This window comes from Sardina pilchardus, chromosome 17, assembly GCF_963854185.1.
Source record: "Sardina pilchardus chromosome 17, fSarPil1.1, whole genome shotgun sequence".
In the NCBI taxonomy this organism is placed as follows: Eukaryota; Metazoa; Chordata; class Actinopteri; order Clupeiformes; family Clupeidae; genus Sardina; species Sardina pilchardus.
In genome coordinates this window covers 11,003,615-11,022,910 of record NC_085010.1, presented here as the reverse complement: position 1 = coordinate 11,022,910, position 19,296 = coordinate 11,003,615, and the positions used below count along the sequence as shown (strand labels likewise).

Genomic DNA, 19,296 nt, shown 5'->3' with positions numbered 1-19,296 from the left:
AGATCAGTGATGAAAAGTGCATTTTAAATAATTAAATAATTTGTTTTATAAATATTATTGTTATTATTATGTTGTGTCTTATCAACTAAGTTGCCAAACTGCATACATTTACAGGGGCCTACAGGATGCCTTGGGAGCGGCGAATGTTTGATGGTACGTTCATTTTATATTGTACATTTCAGATGGTATGTTCATTTTATATTGTATAATTCCCCTTGATCCTATAATAAATTGGGATCCCCGTTGTAACAGTACAGCCATCACAGCTATTGGCTACATTGTTATTATTGGTACCCCACCCCCTCTCCTGTTATCTCCCTTAAATATGTACGTAATCTGGGTCTTGTTATTTTTTTTAAATCTTTAAATCTTTATGTCCCACTGATATCATATAATACTACAGTATATGATGAGGTTCATGATAGTGGAGCAAATAACACCGGGATGCTCCTGAAACCCTGTGACAGAGTACCATACTACCATAGTTTATTTGTTGTAACTTGGTTCATTAGATGGACCTCATACAACACTTTGAATATGCCTTTAACCCTGTGAAAGAGTACCAACACGTTGGGACTTTTTTCCTCCTGATATGTAAATATTTGGGTCATTAGAAAGAGTCTTTATTCACCTTATTCCTTAACCTGGAAATCTGTACTGTTTTCAACTTCCGTTCATTCTGTTTACATGCGATTGCAGTGTGCTAACTAGAATATGCTTCAACTTAGATTTCTTCGAAATGTTGAGATTCTGCCCTCAGCATGGATATAGTTATATAACCGATATAAAATAGCAAAGTTTACTTTTATATGCGTTATGATATGTTAAGCACTGTCAACTGTCACGTTAAGGCGGGGATCACACTAGCCAGCGGCAAGCGGCAGGTTTCCTATTGTTTTCTATGGTTCGGCAGCGGAATGGTGACAACGCTGGCGTAACGCTAGCGTTGAGCAAACTGGGAGTTGAACTTGGTTCAACTTTGAAGCGCAACGCTCGGCACATCACAATCAGCTTTAGAATGTTTAGGTATTTTGACCAATCAGATTCGTCTAAGGACGTAGCAACAAAGATTGAACTTAGTAACGAGATAGAATGTTTTGGATTATTATGGTCTGAGCGTTGCGTTGCCGCTGCCACTTGCCGCCGGCTAATGTGATCCCTGCCTAAAGTAGATACAACGCAGCTTCACCGGAAACAGATAACCGTTTTCTGAATGCTCAGGTCAGGTGTCATGACGACGCCCATTGTTGGCTGCGGAATACCGTGAATAACATAACATGCGCCCCCATTCCAGACGAGGCCACAGGTTACGGCCCCATTTTTGAGGAGGAGCCCCAGGATCTGGTGTACGCAGAGGACAACCCCGACAATCGCATCTCCATGAACTGCAGGGTGCGCGCCAACCCCCCGGCCACCATCAGGTACAGTAGACCGCAGGTGAAGGACATCAGAGTATTGCGAGTAGCTTGAGATATTAGGTCAAGGTCAAGGTCAAGGTCAAGGTAACTTTATTGTCCCCAAGGGGCAATTATCTGTGCAGCCAGCAGACACAAGGACAAGACACACAACAATACAGCAAAATCATAAAATGAATGAATTGAATGTAAACGTAAAATAAAAACTTGTTTTTAAAACATTCTATTTTGTTTTCAAACTACTTCCACTGCATTAAGATAACATATGGAATATCGAAAAAGAAACGTTGTGGGAACAACTACTGTATGACACCGATAATGGAACCCTCTTGAAACTGTCTCCCCCTGCAGATGGTGGCTGAACAACTGGGAGATCAAGCTGCTGGAGCAGCCGGATGAGCACTACAGCCTGGTGGGGGGCAACCTGGTGATCACCAACCCCAGCAAGAACAAGCACGCCGGCAAGTACGCATGCGTGGCCAACAACCTCTACGGCACCATCATCAGCAAAGAGGCCACCGTCAAGTTTGGATGTGAGTCGGCCTTTACTGTTGTTCCTTCATGGTTCGGCGTAACTGCTTTCCAATTTCCTGTATTCTTTTCTTGTATTTTTTTTGTATCTTAATTGCTGAGCTCCTACTTTTTCCCTCCCTCTGTGTCGTTTGTCTTTGGTTCTGTGTCACTTTCTTTTTTGTCCTATACTACTGATGTCCTGTCTTCTCCTCCCTTGACCTCTCCTGTGTCCCTTCTTCTCTCTCTTCCCCTTTGTGTTTGTGTCCTCTCCTCTCCCCATGGTGTCTATCACCTCTTCTCCTCTCCTTTTGCCTCCCTCCTCTCTTCTCTCCCTGGTGTGATCTCTCCTCTCCTCTCCTCTCTTCTCTCCTTTCCTCTCCTCTTGTCTCCTCCACTCCACTCCTCTTGTCTCATCCTGTCTCGTCTCATATCCTCTCCTCTCCTCCACTCCTCTCCTCTCCTGTCCTCTCCACTCACCTCCTCTCCTCTTCTCTCCTCCCCTGGTGTGTAGATCTGGATAATTTCCCTACCGAGGAGCGGGAGCCGGTGCTTGTGAAGGAGGGGCAGGGTGTGGTGCTGCTCTGTGATCCACCTAACCGGGACCCCTGTAAGTTACAGCACTCCTCACGTACAGCAGTATCGTATGTAATTATAACATCATCATTTAGCACTATCCCGCAACTACAATGAAACATCACATAAATAACTTATGTTTGTCATCTGAACTCAGTGCAATATGATAATCATTTATGTTGCTAATTTATTTATTTATTTTTTTATTATCTATTTGAAAACAAAGTAAGAAAAAAACATGTTTCATGAAAAAAGCGCTACTATCACCGTATTATGTACACAGCAGTTGTTAGTTATGATATATTAGTGATGTGTTAAAACATATTTGGAATTGGCTTATCCCACCCTTCCAGATAATGTGAAATTCCATTGGCTGTTCAATGACTACCCCAACTTCATTGACATGGACCGGCGTCGGTTCATCTCCCAGACCACGGGCAACCTGTACATCGCCATGGTGGAGGCGTCCGACGTGGGCAACTACTCGTGCTTCGTCTCCAGCGCCAAGATCGGCAAGAGTGTCTTCAGCAAGCCCATCCCCCTCATCCCCCAGCCACAGGAGAGTGCGTACTACTTATGCCTACTATGGTGATTCTAGTTACAGAACAAGAATAGTTCAAACGATTTTCGTTCTATAATAAGATACTTATAGGTGTTTATATGTTATAGTTCTTTATGTACTGTAGTATTCAGTTGCTAATTAGCAAAGGAAAATACATTGAGATATACTGAAATTGTTATTGTTTCAACATTAACATTGTTTATCTGAGTGCTACTTACAGTATACAGTATCTACTGTATACTGGCTGTCCAAAGAGGATGAGTTATTGAGATACCACTTTAATTGATTCTGTATGTGTAGTTGTAATTTCTAGAGTTACTACATCAACTGCTGTTATTTTGCTTGCTGCTATGGCAATAAACATCTATCTCGTAGGCAAATGGCAGCCAAGAGGGTGATTATGTTCATTGTATTTGTTGCACTGACTCATCTTGCTAATAATCTCTCTCACCAGATCCTGCTAAGAAGTATGCTGCAGACATCAAAGTGAAGTTCCCTAAAACCTATGCCCTGCTTGCCAAAAACATCACCCTGGAGTGCTTTGCTCTTGGAAAGTGAGTCTTTAATTGCCGGATAATAACTACCGGTATACAAGACAAAAGGCTGCATCTTAGTTGCACACTTCCTGTGAAAAAAGAGGCCAGATGTTCCCTTTGATCCGTGCTAAAAGAGTCTAATCAGAACAAAGCAAAAAAAAAAAAAAAAAAAACATGAAAATTAGAGAAACCAAATATTCAATTCACTTCCCCCCATAGTAGTATACCTAAAACCAGAAACAGCAGACACTGGACCAGTGACCTGGTTATAAGCTGTTTAAATATGCATGATTTTAGGGCTGTACAGTTACAGTATGTAGCCTATACCTCACCCTGAAACTAGTTTCACAGAATAGAGCTCACAAAGGCCTGTGAGCAATGTTTGAAACAGACACTAATAATATCTCCAAGTGAATGTTGTTGATACCAGCTTTGTTATTGTATATCATACAGATTATGGAAATGTCATGTAAGCATTGTGCGATTTCTTTTTCTTTTCTTTTTTGGTCGCATATGACACAGTAACTCAACTCAATGTTTTGATCTGAGGTGATTGCTCTACTCACACTGTACGTTCGACTGCTTACACTGTGAGGCTAGAGTGGACAGAGAGATTTTAATTGAATTCTGGCTGTTATAGGAAGCCAATGAAGAGGAACTAAATAGAGGAGTTACAGTACATGTACAGGAAACTCAATATGTCTACTGTCCATCACCACTGTAAACGGGCATTCACACCAAAAACGATAATGATAACTATAGACAAATGTCGCTCTTGTTAACATGAGTGACGACGTTCACACATAAACTATAACGATAGCAACATGAAGAATGATAAAGTTGGGGATCACTCTCAGACCGATTTTGAGAACGATAAAAAGCTAAATGCCAGTCAGAGCCCATCACATTTCAGCCACCACATTCATTAACGCGAGGAGCGACTTGTCGTTATCGTTGGTCAGTGTGGACACTTGTATTGTTATGGTTATAGTTGTCGCTCTTGGTGTGAATTTCGCTGAAGTCTGCGTGTCTATTTGACAACGTCCTGTTCCCTTGCCTCAGCCCCATCCCACACATCCGCTGGAGGAAGCTGGACGCGGACCTGCCGCCCAACTACGAGGTGACGATGAACGGAGCGCTGCTGCACCTGATCAACGTGCAGTACGAGGACGAGGGCAGCTACGAGTGCGAGGCCCTCAACGTCAAGGGCAAAGACTGGCACAGGCAGTGGGTCTACGTGGAAGGTAAGGGCAAAGACTGGCACAGGCAGTGGGTCTACGTGGAAGGTAAGGGCAAAGACTGGCACAGGCAGTGGGTCTATGTGGAAGGTAAGGGCAAAGACTAGCACAAACAGTGGGTCTACGTGGAAGGTAAGGGCAAAGACTGGCACAGGCAGTGGGTCTACGTGGAAGGTAAGGGCAAAGACTGGCACAGGCAGTGGGTCTACGTGGAAGGTAAGGGCAAAGACTGGCACAGGCAGTGGGTCTACGTGGAAGGTGAGGGCAAAGACTGGCACAGGCAGTGGGTCTACGTGGAAGGTAAGGGCAAAGACTGGCACAGGCAGTGGGTCTACGTGGAAGGTAAGGGCAAAGACTGGCACAGGCAGTGGGTCTACGTGGAAGGTAAGGGCAAAGACTGGCACAGGCAGTGGGTCTACGTGGAAGGTAAGGGCAAAGACTGGCACAGGCAGTGGGTCTACGTGGAAGGTAAGGGCAAAGACTGGCACAGGCAGTGGGTCTATGTGGAAGGTAAGGGCAAAGACTGGCACAGGCAGTGGGTCTATGTGGAAGGTAAGGGCAAAGACTGGCACAGGCAGTGGGTCTATGTGGAAGGTAAGGGCAAAGACTAGAACAGGCAGTGGGTCTACGTGGAAGGTCTACTTTTTTTTTAACTGGGCTGTAGAAGTATTTTGTTTAGTTCTGTTGAGAAGATTCTACTGTATGTAGTGGTTTCCGACTGTTACATTCTGGCTGTGGCTCTGCTGCATAGCATGCTGGTCAACCTGACAGACTGCTGTCCATGGTCCTGAAACTGCTCCTGTTGTGGATACCTGCACTTGCTCAGTCAGTGCACAGTTGTTAGCTTAAGAGATGAAGAGTAACAAGTTATTTGTGGTTTGAATGAGTGAATGAATAATGATTGTTTTTAAGTGAGTGATACACACAAGCATTCGGTTAACACTTACTGTTACTTGGATAATCTGCCCATGAAGACTTAACATATCATTTGTTAAAATTCAAGCTCAGCATATCAAAAGCATTGCTGAAGAATTTCTGAACATCACCTTAAGTTGAGTGTCAACAAATACTTTGTTGATCATGTGAGCATCTGTATAAAAGTCTATGGGCAGACTAAGTAAAGTGTGACTGACTTTTTATAGATTCTACACCCTATGATGTGGAGTTGTTCTATATACAACATTTTCCCCATAAACAGCCTTTAGAGTGTCAGTCTTTGCTAGGGTACTATAGCGTGCCTTATAGCAACTTGGAGCATATGCTTCAACAAAGATCCTTTAGAACACAAGATAAAGCAGCAATAGTTTATTTGGATACATGCTCTTTGTAAGTGGTTGGAAATGTTTGGCCTTCAACTTTTATATGAATGCATTTGCTTGGTATTGTGTGTGTGTTTGTTTATGTGTGTGTGTGTGTGTGTGTGTGTGTGTGTGTGTGTGTGTGTGTGTGTGTGTGTGTGTGTGTGTGTGTGTGTGTGTGAGAGAGAGAGAGATAGAGAGAGAGAGAGATGGAGAGAGATAATAGGAGCTGTGTTTTTGCCAGGACACAGTGTTCCAAACCAGATCCAAAATACTTGGGAACACCAAAGACCCTTTAGAATACAAGCAGCTCTTCTATAATGGGATGGAATTGTACACAGTTCCTGCCTCCTAGAAAAGTGTGGTCAGAATGCACTGATGGAACATTCCATTTTCATACTCTGCCCTTGTAGCACAGAAAGGCTTATTGTGTGGCTGTGTTGTATAACAGAGATACTGTACATTATATCCACCATTGTTGTCCAGAAAAATAGTCGTTTAACATGGTATGCAATTTAATCAATACATTTGAGGAGAACACCAATTGCAGTCCCTCTCTGAAAATACCAATTCATCAAGATTATCATTTCCCCTAAAAAAAACCCTACAGTGTATGAGCAAGACAATGACTGTCTATGCGACACAGCAAGCTTGTATTTTGGTTGAGAACCAAACCAGCTGTTGTTCAAATCTGCACACCTAAAGTATCACTACTGGAAAATGTAAGGTTAATTTATGTTAGTTTGAAGTCTTAAAACACTCTACATATGTCATCTGATATGATTGATGATTAGCTAGGAGGTACGTACAAACACATTTGATAGACATTTGTTTCAATCCAATCCAATCCACTTTATTTATATAGCACAATTTAAGCAAACACAGGGTTTCCAAAGTGCTGTACAACACAACAATAAAGACAACAGAAGAACAGTAGAAAAAATAACAGGATAAAAATAATACAATAAAATAAAATAACACAAAATAATAAAATAAGAAATAAAACAAGTAAAAACAAATCAGACAAATAAGTAATTAAATAAGGACCACTGCCCACACAACACCTTTACATACATCACATCAATAAACACGCTACCTGGTGTTACAGTAAAGGCCAGTGAAAAAAGGTGGGTTTTTAGTAGTGATTTAGAAAGAGACAGTGAAGGGGCTTGTCTGATGTGGAGTGGCAATACATTCCACAGTTTTGCAGCTGCAACAGCAAAAGCTCGTTCTCCTCTGAGTTTTAGCCTAGTTTTAGGCACAGTCAAAAGCAGCTGGTCAGCTGACCTGAGAGAGCGGCTGAGAGTGTAGGGGTGTAGCAGCTCGGAGAGATACAGTGGGGCAAGGCCATTCAAGGCTTTAAATGCAAACAAAATAATTTTAAAATGAATCCTACAATGAATAGGCAGCCAATGAAGTGAGGCTAAAATAGGTGTTATATGCTCATACTTTCTAGTGTTTGTTAGGAGACGAGCAGCAGCATTTTGGACAAGTTGCAGACGGGCAATGGAGGACCCACTAACCCCCATATACAGTGCATTGCATTGCTAGGAGAACAGGAAGAATCTCTCTTCTGTAAATTGTCTCACTTTCTCAACCATCTCTGGCTTCACCAAGTAACCTCCACTACAATCAGCTCTCTGATGACGTCACGTCCCTCTCTGATGATGTTACGTCCCTCTCTGATGATGTCACATCCCCTCTTATAATGTTGTGTCCATAGATATTATGATAGATATAATGTTTTATAATATCTATGGTTGTGTCCCTTCTGATGATGTTGTATCCCTCTCTGATGATGTCACGTCCCTCTCTGATGATGTCATGTCCCTTCTGATGATGTCGTATCCCTCTCTGATGATGTCATGTGTGGCCTCCAGGACCCCCAGAGTGGGCATCGCATATCAACAACACTGAGATGGACGTGGGCAGCAAGCACACGATGAGATGTGCCGCCATGGGGAAGCCCTGGCCCTGGATACGCTGGCTGAAGGATGGCTACTCGGTACGTGTGTGTGTGTGTGTGTGTGTGTGTGTCTGTGTGTAGGTGTGTGTGTGCATGTGTAGGTGAGTTGCTCTCAGGTGCGATGCATAGGAGGAATTGTTTTTGTTTTTTTTTGTCCCTATCTTTAATGCCTTCCTTTTTTAAGGAAGATTGTGGATTCAAAACAAAATAGCCACACACAGACATAAGAGTCATAATCAGACTGACACATCAATTAAAATAACACATCTGATCCAGCTGATTGATGAAGTCATGACAATTCCTGACCTCTAAAAAAACCACTTGTTTGAGAATCACTATAGGTGGGTTTCCTGTGTGCATGCCTTACGTATGTGTGTACGGTCGAAGCTGTTATTTGAATCTAAGCTGATGGGCTCATGCCGATCATCTCATCTCCTCTGCTTCTCTCTCTTCAGTATGGGAAAGGGGAGCTGCAGTTTGACAGTCTGACATTCACCCACTCGGGCATGTACCAGTGTGTGGCGGAGAACCCATGGGGAACCATCTACGCCAACGCTGAGCTCAGAGTGACCGGTACGTTACAGATATTCGGATCTAATCACACCTCAGTTGACCTTCATAAAAATGTTGTATCATTTTGACTGATTAATTATGACACATTCATTATATTAATTATGTCCATTAATTATGCTCATTATTATATTAATCTAAGGTGAGATGTCCCAGACCAAAACCGGGGACATACATGTAATCCCTGAAATGTGGAAACATTTTCAGTTTGACTATCAATCTGATTTAAATACATATTTACATACATACATACGTTTTATCTAAAAAAAAAAACGGGGACATAGGTCGTTTTCTCTATTTTCCTAGGGGACAGGCAACCAAAAATGGGGACTGTCCCTTGAAACGCGATTTGTGATGTGATGTGAGTGTTGTTCTCTGTGATGTTTCCAGCCCACGCTCCGACTTTTGAGTACAACCCCGTGCGGAAACAGCTGCTGGGAGCCCGGGGCGGGCGAGTGGTCATCGAGTGTAAACCCCAAGCGGCACCACGGCCCACCTTCACCTGGTTTAAGGGGAAGGAGAAGCTCGGCAACTCTACTAGGTCTGTTAGCCATCCATTAGCCATCTGTTAGCCATCCGTTAGCCATCTGTTATTCATCCGTTATTCAACCATTACGTTAGCCATCTGTTAGTCATCCGTTAGGCATAGGCCTATGCTAGGCATATGTTAACCATACGTTAACCATACATAGAACATGAGAGGGGTGTATTTCAATTATGCGGTTTAGTGAAAAACTTGGGTAAAGTGCCTTAAATTTAAGATCCGACAATGGCACCGTTGCACTCTGAATCATTTGTAATGGCTTGCATTGTCCAAGAAGTTCTTAACACTCTTTACACATATTTATAAAACAAAGACGGATATGTTTGGCATCCCTCAACACCAGAACTACTATAGTAGTATATATAGTATACAGTATACTAAAGTATATCTTACCTTATCTTATCTTATCTATACAGTATATAGTATACATCAAAATGGAAAGTACGTTTTTTAAATGAAGTAATAACCTCCCACATCAGGTATTCGGTGTGGCTAGATGGGAATCTGGAGATTTTCAACTCCACAAATGACGATGAGGGGGTGTATACCTGCTTTGCTGAGAATGATCGGGGCAAAGCCAACAGCACAGGGACTCTCACTATCACTGGTAAGTCTCATGACTTCTTCATTCTTCATTTAAATCTGGCGATATCATTTTGTTATTTTGATAAATCTACTTCTTTAGAATGCATTTATTATTTCTACAGATAAAGCTCTTTATCTTGTATGCTCCGCATCCCTTCACAGTATGAGTAATTCATCTACTGTAGGCGGTGTTCAGTCAGGCTGCATTGAAAAGTGTTGCAGGTGTTGATCAGGGTACCATGAAGGGAGATTGTATTGGTAACACCTGCAATGTGGCCTTAAAAGAACACACCAACTCTTTTGAAAATTAGCTTACGGCAATCTACCTCAGAGTTAGAAGAGATATATTTTATCTTCCCTGTGCTTTCAATAACCCAGTCCATGGGGTGGGTTAGGTTGCAGATACCTCCCAGAAAAACCTGACTTTTTCAATCCGAATCAGAATCAGAATCCCAAAATAAAGCATTCTGATTCAGATTCTGATTCTGATTCAAAAAGTCAGGTTTTTGCAGGTTGGGATGTAAGTAAATGTATGTATATATATCTCCATGCTAGATGCCACTAAGATCGTGGTGGCCCCCTCGGACGTGGACATCATGGTGGGGGACAGCACAGTGCTTCCCTGCACCGCGTCCTACGACCCCATGCTGGACCTGACCTTCATCTGGCACCTGGACTCCATCATCATCGACTTCGACCTGATGAGGAAGCACTTTGAGCTGCTGCTGGTACGGACACTTGCAGTACATCCCTGTCATTTAGTCTATAGTCAATGAAGAGCTATAGTAATGCTTAAAGATTTCTGTAGCAGTACCATGGAAGTCAATAAAGCACATTTTATTTATAAAGCACATTTTTGTATGACAAAGTGCACACCCAAAGCGCTGTAGACAAACAAAAACAAAATGCTGGACGGAGTGGCGTATTCGCCAGCGTACACGTACACAAACATTTAGACAGGAAACTTACAGATGAACAAACGCTTCACACAGACAACAAAACACCCATATAAGTCCAAAAGGCAATGTGGAAGTGTACTTCTCCATCCTCATAGACCTGATAAGGAAGCACTTTGAGTTGTTGCTTCTACGGTCGGACACTTATGACAGAAATGACACAGAATTTACACTTCCATAGTACTACTACAGAAATCTTACAGCAGTACTATAGTTCTTTATTGTAAGGGGCTAAATGACAGGGTTCAGCCTCTTACAATAAAGAAATATTTCTATGGTAGTACTATGGAAGTGTACATTACACCACAGAGCAGATTATCAGATTATCATCACAGAAGTGACCAGCTAACAGTGGCCCAACTACTGTATGATACTTCTATGGTGTTCCGTAATGCAACCTTTAATATCCTTACCCTTTATATTGTTCCTATAGGACAGTCTTATAGTATTTCAGCAGTGTGTCCCAAAGTACTATACAATTCCTATAATCTATACTGTTCCTCAAATAACATTACCATGATATTTTGTCCCAAAATACCTATAGTTCTCTGTCATGAGGAAGATAAAGACTGCTTAAAGTGCACCCTTCTTGTGAAAAATCAAGTTTTGTCCAGAATATGATTTGCTATTTGTTATGTTAGCGTTAGCGTGTCCATAAAAGGATTTGGCTATAATTGCTTGCAGGATCGAGAGAACAGTGGTGACCTTATGATAAAGAGCGCACTTGCAAAACACTCTGGACGATACTCCTGCACTGCCCAGACCGTAGTGGACAACGTCACCGTGATTGCTGATGTCGTAGTGCAAGGTACACACACACACACACACACACACACAGATATACGTACACAATACACACCACACACACACACACACACAAATATACAATGCATGTACACACACACAGAGAGTATCTCTACTTCTCCTTTCTTTCTTTCTTTCTTTCTTTCTTCATCCTATCTTTTTTCTCCTGCCCCCCCTCACCCAAAAGGCCCGCCTGGCCCCCCAGGTGGGGTGATGGTGATGGAGGTGAGGGACACGTCGGTGAAGCTGGTCTGGACCCTGGGCAGCGATCATGGCCTGCCCATCAAGCACCACATCGTCCAGACGAGAGATTACTACGCCCTCGACCCTGACGACTGGAAGGAGGCAAAGACATGTGAGTCCACTAGAGGGCGACGTTGAGTTTACAGTGGAGAACCCCAACCATACATTGGTGTGAGGATGTACTGGAGTTACGGTACTTTCCCAACTATTAGCCGCAGCTTATACATTTACTTTTTGCAACATTTCTTCAGCTATGAGGTTAATTCACGGGGGCAGTTAATAGGGTATCAATATGGTCTTGTTTCTTTTAACTTGCATAAAAACACTGTCCCGAGGCTTATACACAATGCGGCTAATACACAGGAAATGGCTGTACTCTACAAAGATAGGCCTGGAAATGACCAGAACTCAGTCAGTGAGGCGCTCACTTAGTGTAACACCAGAAAAGAGCTATTAAACTAGAAGGCTAAAGAATTATGCAACAGGGCTGCAGGGTACATGGGTTAAAGCGTGGACAATGTCATGCTAATAATTAGTCTTCTTATCTGTCATTCTTCCTCTGTGGCTGTCAAATTAAATTAAAACAAAAATAGAAAAATTACACCTTCTTGGTGTGAGGTCAAATGAATCAGATATTGTAAGGAGGCAAGCATAGTAATTTCTTAAAATGATTTTTACCTACCGGTGGAGCTTCTTATCCCTCTCTCTCTCTCTCTCTCTCTCTCTCTCTCTCTCTCTACCGCGCCCAGCTCCTGTCTTCCTTGATCGTTTTGCAACGGCGGCTGAGGTGGTGGACCTCTACCCTTACATGCAGTATGAGTTCCGAGTGATTGCTGTCAACGAATTGGGCCCTGGCGAGTCAAGCTGGCCCTCCAAGAAGACCACGACCTGGGATGCAGGTACACAGCCCTCCCTCACGGGAATATTATACACCTGGGATGCAGGTACACAGTTCTTCCTCAGAGGATAAATTATACACCAGGGATGCATTTTTTTTATGTCACATTATGGGTGGAGGAAGCCAGTGGAGGCTGGAAATATCACAACAACAAAATAACATTCAACTGCACCGATTTAGCCAGGCAAATCAAATACTTCCATGATAACCTCCTCCACCACCACCACTACTACTACTACTACTACTGCTAAAATTAATGATACTAACTACTACTAAAATTGTAGTTTATCAGTATTATTATATTCTGGCATTACATCCTAAAATCCTATAGACTAGAGCACACTATCCCTGCACAGTCATGTGGATAAGTGTATTTGTATAATGACCCTGCTGAATATAAAATTGCACCTTTGCTTCTCTTTGCTGGTGCAGTCCCCGCAGTGGCTCCAGAAGACGTCGGAGGCTTTGTAGGGATTAACGGCGAGCTCACCATCACTTGGACGGTAAGTTTAAAAAGGTAGCTTGGGGGCAGCTACTGTGGCCTACTGGTTAGGGCTTCAACCTTGTAACCCGGAGGGTTGCTGGTTCAATCCCCGAACAGTCCACGGCTGAAGTGCCCTTGAGCAAGGCACCTAACCCCTCACTGCTCCCCCAAGCGCTGCTGTTGAGCAGGCAGCTCCCTGCTCCGGTTTAGTCTGTGTGCTGTGTGTGATCACTAACTCATGGATTGGGATAAATGCAGTGACTGAATTTTCCTCACAGGATCAAAAGAGTATATATATACTTACACTATACAGTTCCTCGTCCCCTGAAGGAGATGAAGTCCTTGTTGATGATCTGACGGTTGATGGTTGATGAGTTGACTTTTGATGGTTGAAGATCTCCTGATGTTGAGCTTCTGTCATGTTTCTATAATTTAATTCCATCGCCAACGATTGTCATCATTTCCACAGCCTATTCAACCACAGTTCTACTACGGGAAGAAGTGCGGCTACGTGGTCGCCTTCAAACCGCACGAGAACTACGACTGGGGCTGGGCAACGGTGACCGACCCCGAGACCAGACGCTACGTCAACAAGGAACTCTACATCACCCCGGGAACGGAGATCCAGGTCAAGGTCAAGGCCTACAACAACAAGGGCGAAGGGCCCTACAGTCTGTCCTCTGTCGTCTACGCACCAGAGGGAGGTAAGACATAGAACCACACAGAACCGCACAGAACCACACACTCTATGTATTCATGTAACGGAAAGCTAGCATAGCATTTTAGACTCCCACAATCTATTAAGAAGCTGCGATTTTGTCAAACAAGTTGATTGAGTATAAATGGCTGACGCTGCTTTTCAGAAACAAAATCTGTGTATGTTTTTCATGATGTAGTTTTACAGCTAGTTGAGTGTAGATACAAATGTGGGGTAACACAATGCATACCTAGTGACTTTTGCATATCTTACAACAATATGCAAATCATGACGCAGTCTGTCTCCAAAGTACTAGGGGATCCTTTGAATATTTCTGTGAGGGGTCCTTGGCCTCAAAATGTTTGAGAACCCCTGCCATAGAATATGTTCAATATGTGCAAGTTGCTGATGCTATTTTGTCTCCTGTTTTTGCATTTTTTTTTTAATTGCACTTCTGCCACCTCACCCTTGTTCACAAACACACACACACACACACACAAACGCGCACACACACACCCACCATGCACATACACACCCACCCACCCACCCACCCTCATGCACACACACACACCCACCCACCCACCCTCACGCACACACACACACACACACACAGTGCCCACGGAGCAGCCTCTGGATGTGTATGCTCGTCCCGTGAGCGCTACAGAGGCCTTGGTCTGGTGGCTGCCTGTCTTTCTGCAACCTCCACTGCAGTGGGTGGATGGCTACCAGGTACGTGGGTTCAATGGCATAGTTTTTATTTTTATTTTTTTTTACTGTAATCAATTAGCAGCCTACAGAGTACAACAAAAACAAATCGATTTTGATTATTTGGTCAAATACATTTTTAAAAAAAGGTACAAATCTACATCCAATGCTTAAATTTAAATTGACTAAATGTCAGAGAGGACCACGGTATTTCTGTCACCCATCATGATGACCCAGATCAGGATCCAAAGGCAGGATTTTTTTTTTCACTTTCTTTAATGACAGTTTGCGAGGGTCTGCAGTGACCTGCTTGAAATTGGTTCACACCAAGATCGATAACCATAATATTAACAACAAAAAAGTGTCGTTTTAGCTAACAAGAATGACAACGTCCACACATAAACTGTAATGATAACGTCATGAAGAACACTTGGGTATCGTTTGAGATCACTTTCAGAGAGTGATTTTGAGAACGATAAAAAGACTTCACTTACCATCAGTGTTGACGTTAATGTTGTTATAGTTATCTTCAGGTCCTCGTTCCTGGTGTTAAAGCAACACTAATGAGTTTTTTGTACCTTAAAATTATGTTTCCAAAATAATTTCAGCGGTTCATCAACTCGTAACATGGTGAACAGCACTTCTGGGTTACTTTGTGGCTATAACCGCACTATGTAACTTTACCAGATGAGGTAGCTTATCTGTAGTTCTACAATATACTGTAAGACAAAGTTATGCAACATTCTCTACCTTGTCTGTGGACATCGGTATTTGCTGGATAAACAAATAGCGTGCATGCGTCAGAGGAAAAGTGCTTTAGTGTTGCTTTAACAGCCACTTTCATTTTAATTGGAGGGTTGAAGCGCCCCCGTCAGCCCAACAGTGAGTCCTGTCTTCCTGTCCGCCCCGTCAGGTGCGCTACTGGAGAAAGTACGACGACAACGAGGCGGCGGCGCAGCGGATCCTCGTGGGGAACGGAGTGAACAACACGCGCCTGGAGAACATGCTCCCCGACTCGCACTACCTCATCGAGGTGCGCGCCTACAACGGAATCGGCCTTGGCCCGCCCAGCGAGCACTGTGAGATGTTCACCAGGAGACCACGTGAGTCCACTATCCTACACAGGCCCCCTAATGCGTCTATGCATACAATGCCATATGCTGCACCATCTATTTGGGCCACTGTTAGCTGGTCACTTCTGTGATGATAATCTGCTCTGTGGTGTAATGTAGGGTGATGGTTAGCTGGGGTTTTCTGTGATGATAATCTGTCTGTTCTGTGGTGTAATCTAGGGAAAGGGTTAGCTGGTCACTTCTGTGAGCATAACCTGTCTGTTCTGTGGTGTAATCTAGGGTGAGGGTTAGCTGGTCACGTCTGTGATGATAATCTCTCTGTTCTGTGGTGTAATCTAGGGTGAGGGTTAGCTGGTCACTTCTGTGATGATAATCTGTCTGTTCTGTGGTGTAATCTAGGGTGAGGGTTAGCTGGTCACTTCTGTGATGATAATCTCTCTGCTCTGTGGTGTAATCTAGGGTGAGGGTTAGCTGGTCACTTCTGTGATGATAATCTCTCTGCTCTGTGGTGTAATCTAGGGTGAGGGTTAGTTGGTCACTTCTGTGATGATAATCTGTCTGTTCTGTGGTGTAATCTAGGGTGATGGTTAGCTGGGGTCTTCTGTGATGATAATCTCTCTGCTCTGTGGTGTAATCTAGGGTGAGGGTTAGCTGGTCACTTCTGTGATGATAATCTGTCTGTTCTGTGGTGTAATCTAGGGTGAGGGTTAGCTGGTCACTTCTGTGATGATAATCTGTCTGTTCTGTGGTGTAATCTAGGGTGAGGGTTAGCTGGTCACTTCTGTGATGATAATCTCTCTGTTCTATGGTGTAATCTAGGGTGAGGGTTAGCTGGTCACTTCTGTGATGATAATCTCTCTGCTCTGTGGTGTAATCTGGGGTGATGGTTAGCTGGTCACTTCTGTGATGATAATCTCTCTGCTCTGTGGTGTAATCTAGGGTGAGGGTTAGCTGGTCACTTCTGTGATGATAATCTGTCTGTTCTGTGGTGTAATCTAGGGTGAGGGTTAGCTGGTCACTTCTGTGATGATAATCTGTCTGTTCTGTGGTGTAATCTGGGGTGAGGGTTAGCTGGTTACTTCTGTGATGATAATCTCTCTGCTCTGTGGTGTCCACCAGCTCCGACGCGCAGGCTGCGGCTCTTCAAGTACGTCAGCTGGAGTGGGAAATGGCTCTACCTGTCCTGGGACCACATCTACAGCTATTGGAACGAGTCCTTCATTGAGGGATACAAGGTCAGTCCTCAGATACAGTAATTTACGGAACCTTTGCCTGAGATAAGTGGTTGTTGGGGGCACTGTGACATCTATACCATGTTTCGGTACAAGTACCCACTTTCATGATCCCACCCCATCTTTCTCTCCCACTTGTTTCCTGTTGGGAAAAAAGCACAAGAAATGTACTTAGATAAACTTGTTTTAGTTTTACCTCTTCATCAATAACTTTTTATCAATGACAGCTTTTTAAAAAATATATTAGTAAACTAGAATGAGTTTGGGACTACACAGACCAGAAAACAACCAGCTAACAAGACAGCTATTTTTTTTCTGAATTTGTCCAACTTACGTTCACGTTGTGTCTGCAGCAACAATTAGCTTCCACTATAATCAATGGAACTAGCTACACCAGGCGTGATAGCGGCGCGTATATTCGAAAAAAAAAAAATAGACCAGTCTTCCACGTCACTAACGGAACGCTGCAGTTACACGCCCGTTGTAGTTTCCCTGTAAATGTTGTTATTCCTTTCCCTCTCATAGATTCTGTACAGGAAGGTGGGCTATCGGTATGGGAAGCTCTACACCACCGGTAGACACTACATCGACTTCCCCTACCCCGAGACGGGTGACTGGATCATCGAGGTGCGTGCCCACTGTGAGGGTGGAGATGGACCAATCGGACGTGTCTCCGTCCAGGGAGAGCTCGGTGAGAAATCGCCCAAATTCCTCACATAACTATCCGTAATGTCCCCACTATTAGCTGTGGCTTATGCGTTGATTTTGCACAATTTCTTCAGCCATGAGGTTAATGCATGGAGTCAGTTGATATGGTATTTATATGCTTTTGTGTATTTTAACTTGTACACTCTCCTCTGGCTTATACACAATGTGGCCAATACACAGGAAATGACTGTACTGTATATATCTTTGACTAGGGTTGACTAAGAAGTCATTTCTTGAAGTACATGTTGACATACTGCAATATAGAACTTAAAAACCTAATCAAGTATGCACCTGTTATGAATGCTTCAGTCTTCATTGGAGTATACTTGAGTATGGTAAAGTGGGTTCCTGTTTTGAATAGGAGTCTTTTTCTGAGTATACTTGAGTATAGTAAAGTGTGTACCTGTTCTGAATTGGAGTATACTTCAGTATGGTAAAGTGTGTAAAGTATTCTGATTGGTTGTTGTGTTGCTCTCTCCTCACAGCCGGTGGCATCCTCAGCGCTCAGTCTCTGAGCCTGAGCTCTCTTCTGCTGTTTGTCATGGGCGCGATGGCTATCAACCTGTAATGCTGTCTACCGTAATTTCCCGACTATTAGCCGCGGCTTATACATTGATTTTGCAATATTTCTTCAGCTATGAGGTTAATACATGGGGGGCAGTTAATATGGTATTAATATGGTTCTGTTTCTTTTAATTTGCATAAAACACTGTCCTGCGGCTTATACACAATGCGGCTTATATGCGGGAAATTACTGTACACACACACACACACACACACTGACAGAGATATGCATACACAATGATGTAATAGGTACACACAGATGGACAGACAAAGACACAAATCATACTCATGCACACTTTGATTGCACAGACTTTATTAAGCCAAGAATCCGGACATGGTCGACAGCTGACGTATCTAAACAACCAATAGTCTATCCTTTTTTTTAAGCCCTGATGTATTTATTTCCAGCGTAAAAAAAACAAACAAACATTCAAATCCCTATGAATTGGTATGGTAGTAAAATGTGTTAGTGATTGAGACAGCTCTGCTACATGATACTGGAGTGACTATTGGACCAGATCCTGCTTAACCTACTTCATGTCTTTCAACACAGTCACATGCTGGATATGCAAGAGGAGATAAGAGACAGAAACACAGTATAAGCTACAGCGGGTATGTTGCACTGTTACCTTTGCTAAAATAACACACAAGAATAAGGTAATGTGAATGATAAATTAACATTGAAAAAAAGAATTGAACGATAGCACTGTGTGTTCTTTATTATCAAACAAATCTGCTAAAGTATGCTGTAAGTAAATTACTGTAACTTTACCTGAACTTTACCTAAAAAACATGCTGCGAACAGCCAGCGAAATTCACTTATTGTTAGGCTACCATACCAGCAGTTATTTAGAATGACAAACCAGCCTGCATTAGCTCATGCAACATAGGTAAAGTACTCCCTAGTCTGCTGGCCATTCTTGACAGGACAGATATAGCACCTGGCGTCAAAAGGTCTTGAAGGCGTTAATTGGTCAAGACTAAACAGACAAATATACATGATCCCTTGCTCATCAATGACCAGCACATACTGTAGTAGGTGACCAACCAATTACACCATTCAGGAGTTAGTAGTACTGCTGCAACAACATTATCGGTAACACTTTATTTTTGAAGGGGTCTACATAAGGGT

General features: G+C 43.0%; 1 protein-coding gene across 1 annotated transcript in view; it reads left to right on the top strand.

Annotated features, from left to right (window-relative positions):
- Positions 1-18,178, top strand: part of cntn1b (contactin 1b) — an 18,499-nt gene extending 321 nt beyond the window's left edge. The window contains exons 2-23 of the mRNA XM_062518195.1: positions 115-153; positions 1,295-1,421; positions 1,767-1,948; positions 2,440-2,535; positions 2,855-3,064; positions 3,518-3,617; positions 4,662-4,843; positions 8,016-8,140; positions 8,557-8,674; positions 9,062-9,212; positions 9,695-9,822; positions 10,356-10,528; positions 11,441-11,564; positions 11,748-11,915; positions 12,553-12,702; positions 13,134-13,204; positions 13,655-13,889; positions 14,496-14,611; positions 15,501-15,690; positions 16,780-16,895; positions 17,418-17,583; positions 18,086-18,178. Coding sequence (XP_062374179.1) covers positions 115-153; positions 1,295-1,421; positions 1,767-1,948; positions 2,440-2,535; positions 2,855-3,064; positions 3,518-3,617; positions 4,662-4,843; positions 8,016-8,140; positions 8,557-8,674; positions 9,062-9,212; positions 9,695-9,822; positions 10,356-10,528; positions 11,441-11,564; positions 11,748-11,915; positions 12,553-12,702; positions 13,134-13,204; positions 13,655-13,889; positions 14,496-14,611; positions 15,501-15,690; positions 16,780-16,895; positions 17,418-17,583; positions 18,086-18,168 — 3,050 coding nt within the window. The 3' untranslated portion in view covers positions 18,169-18,178. The remainder of the gene's footprint in view (positions 1-114; positions 154-1,294; positions 1,422-1,766; positions 1,949-2,439; positions 2,536-2,854; positions 3,065-3,517; positions 3,618-4,661; positions 4,844-8,015; positions 8,141-8,556; positions 8,675-9,061; positions 9,213-9,694; positions 9,823-10,355; positions 10,529-11,440; positions 11,565-11,747; positions 11,916-12,552; positions 12,703-13,133; positions 13,205-13,654; positions 13,890-14,495; positions 14,612-15,500; positions 15,691-16,779; positions 16,896-17,417; positions 17,584-18,085) is intronic.
- Positions 18,179-19,296: the final 1,118 nt, after the last annotated feature.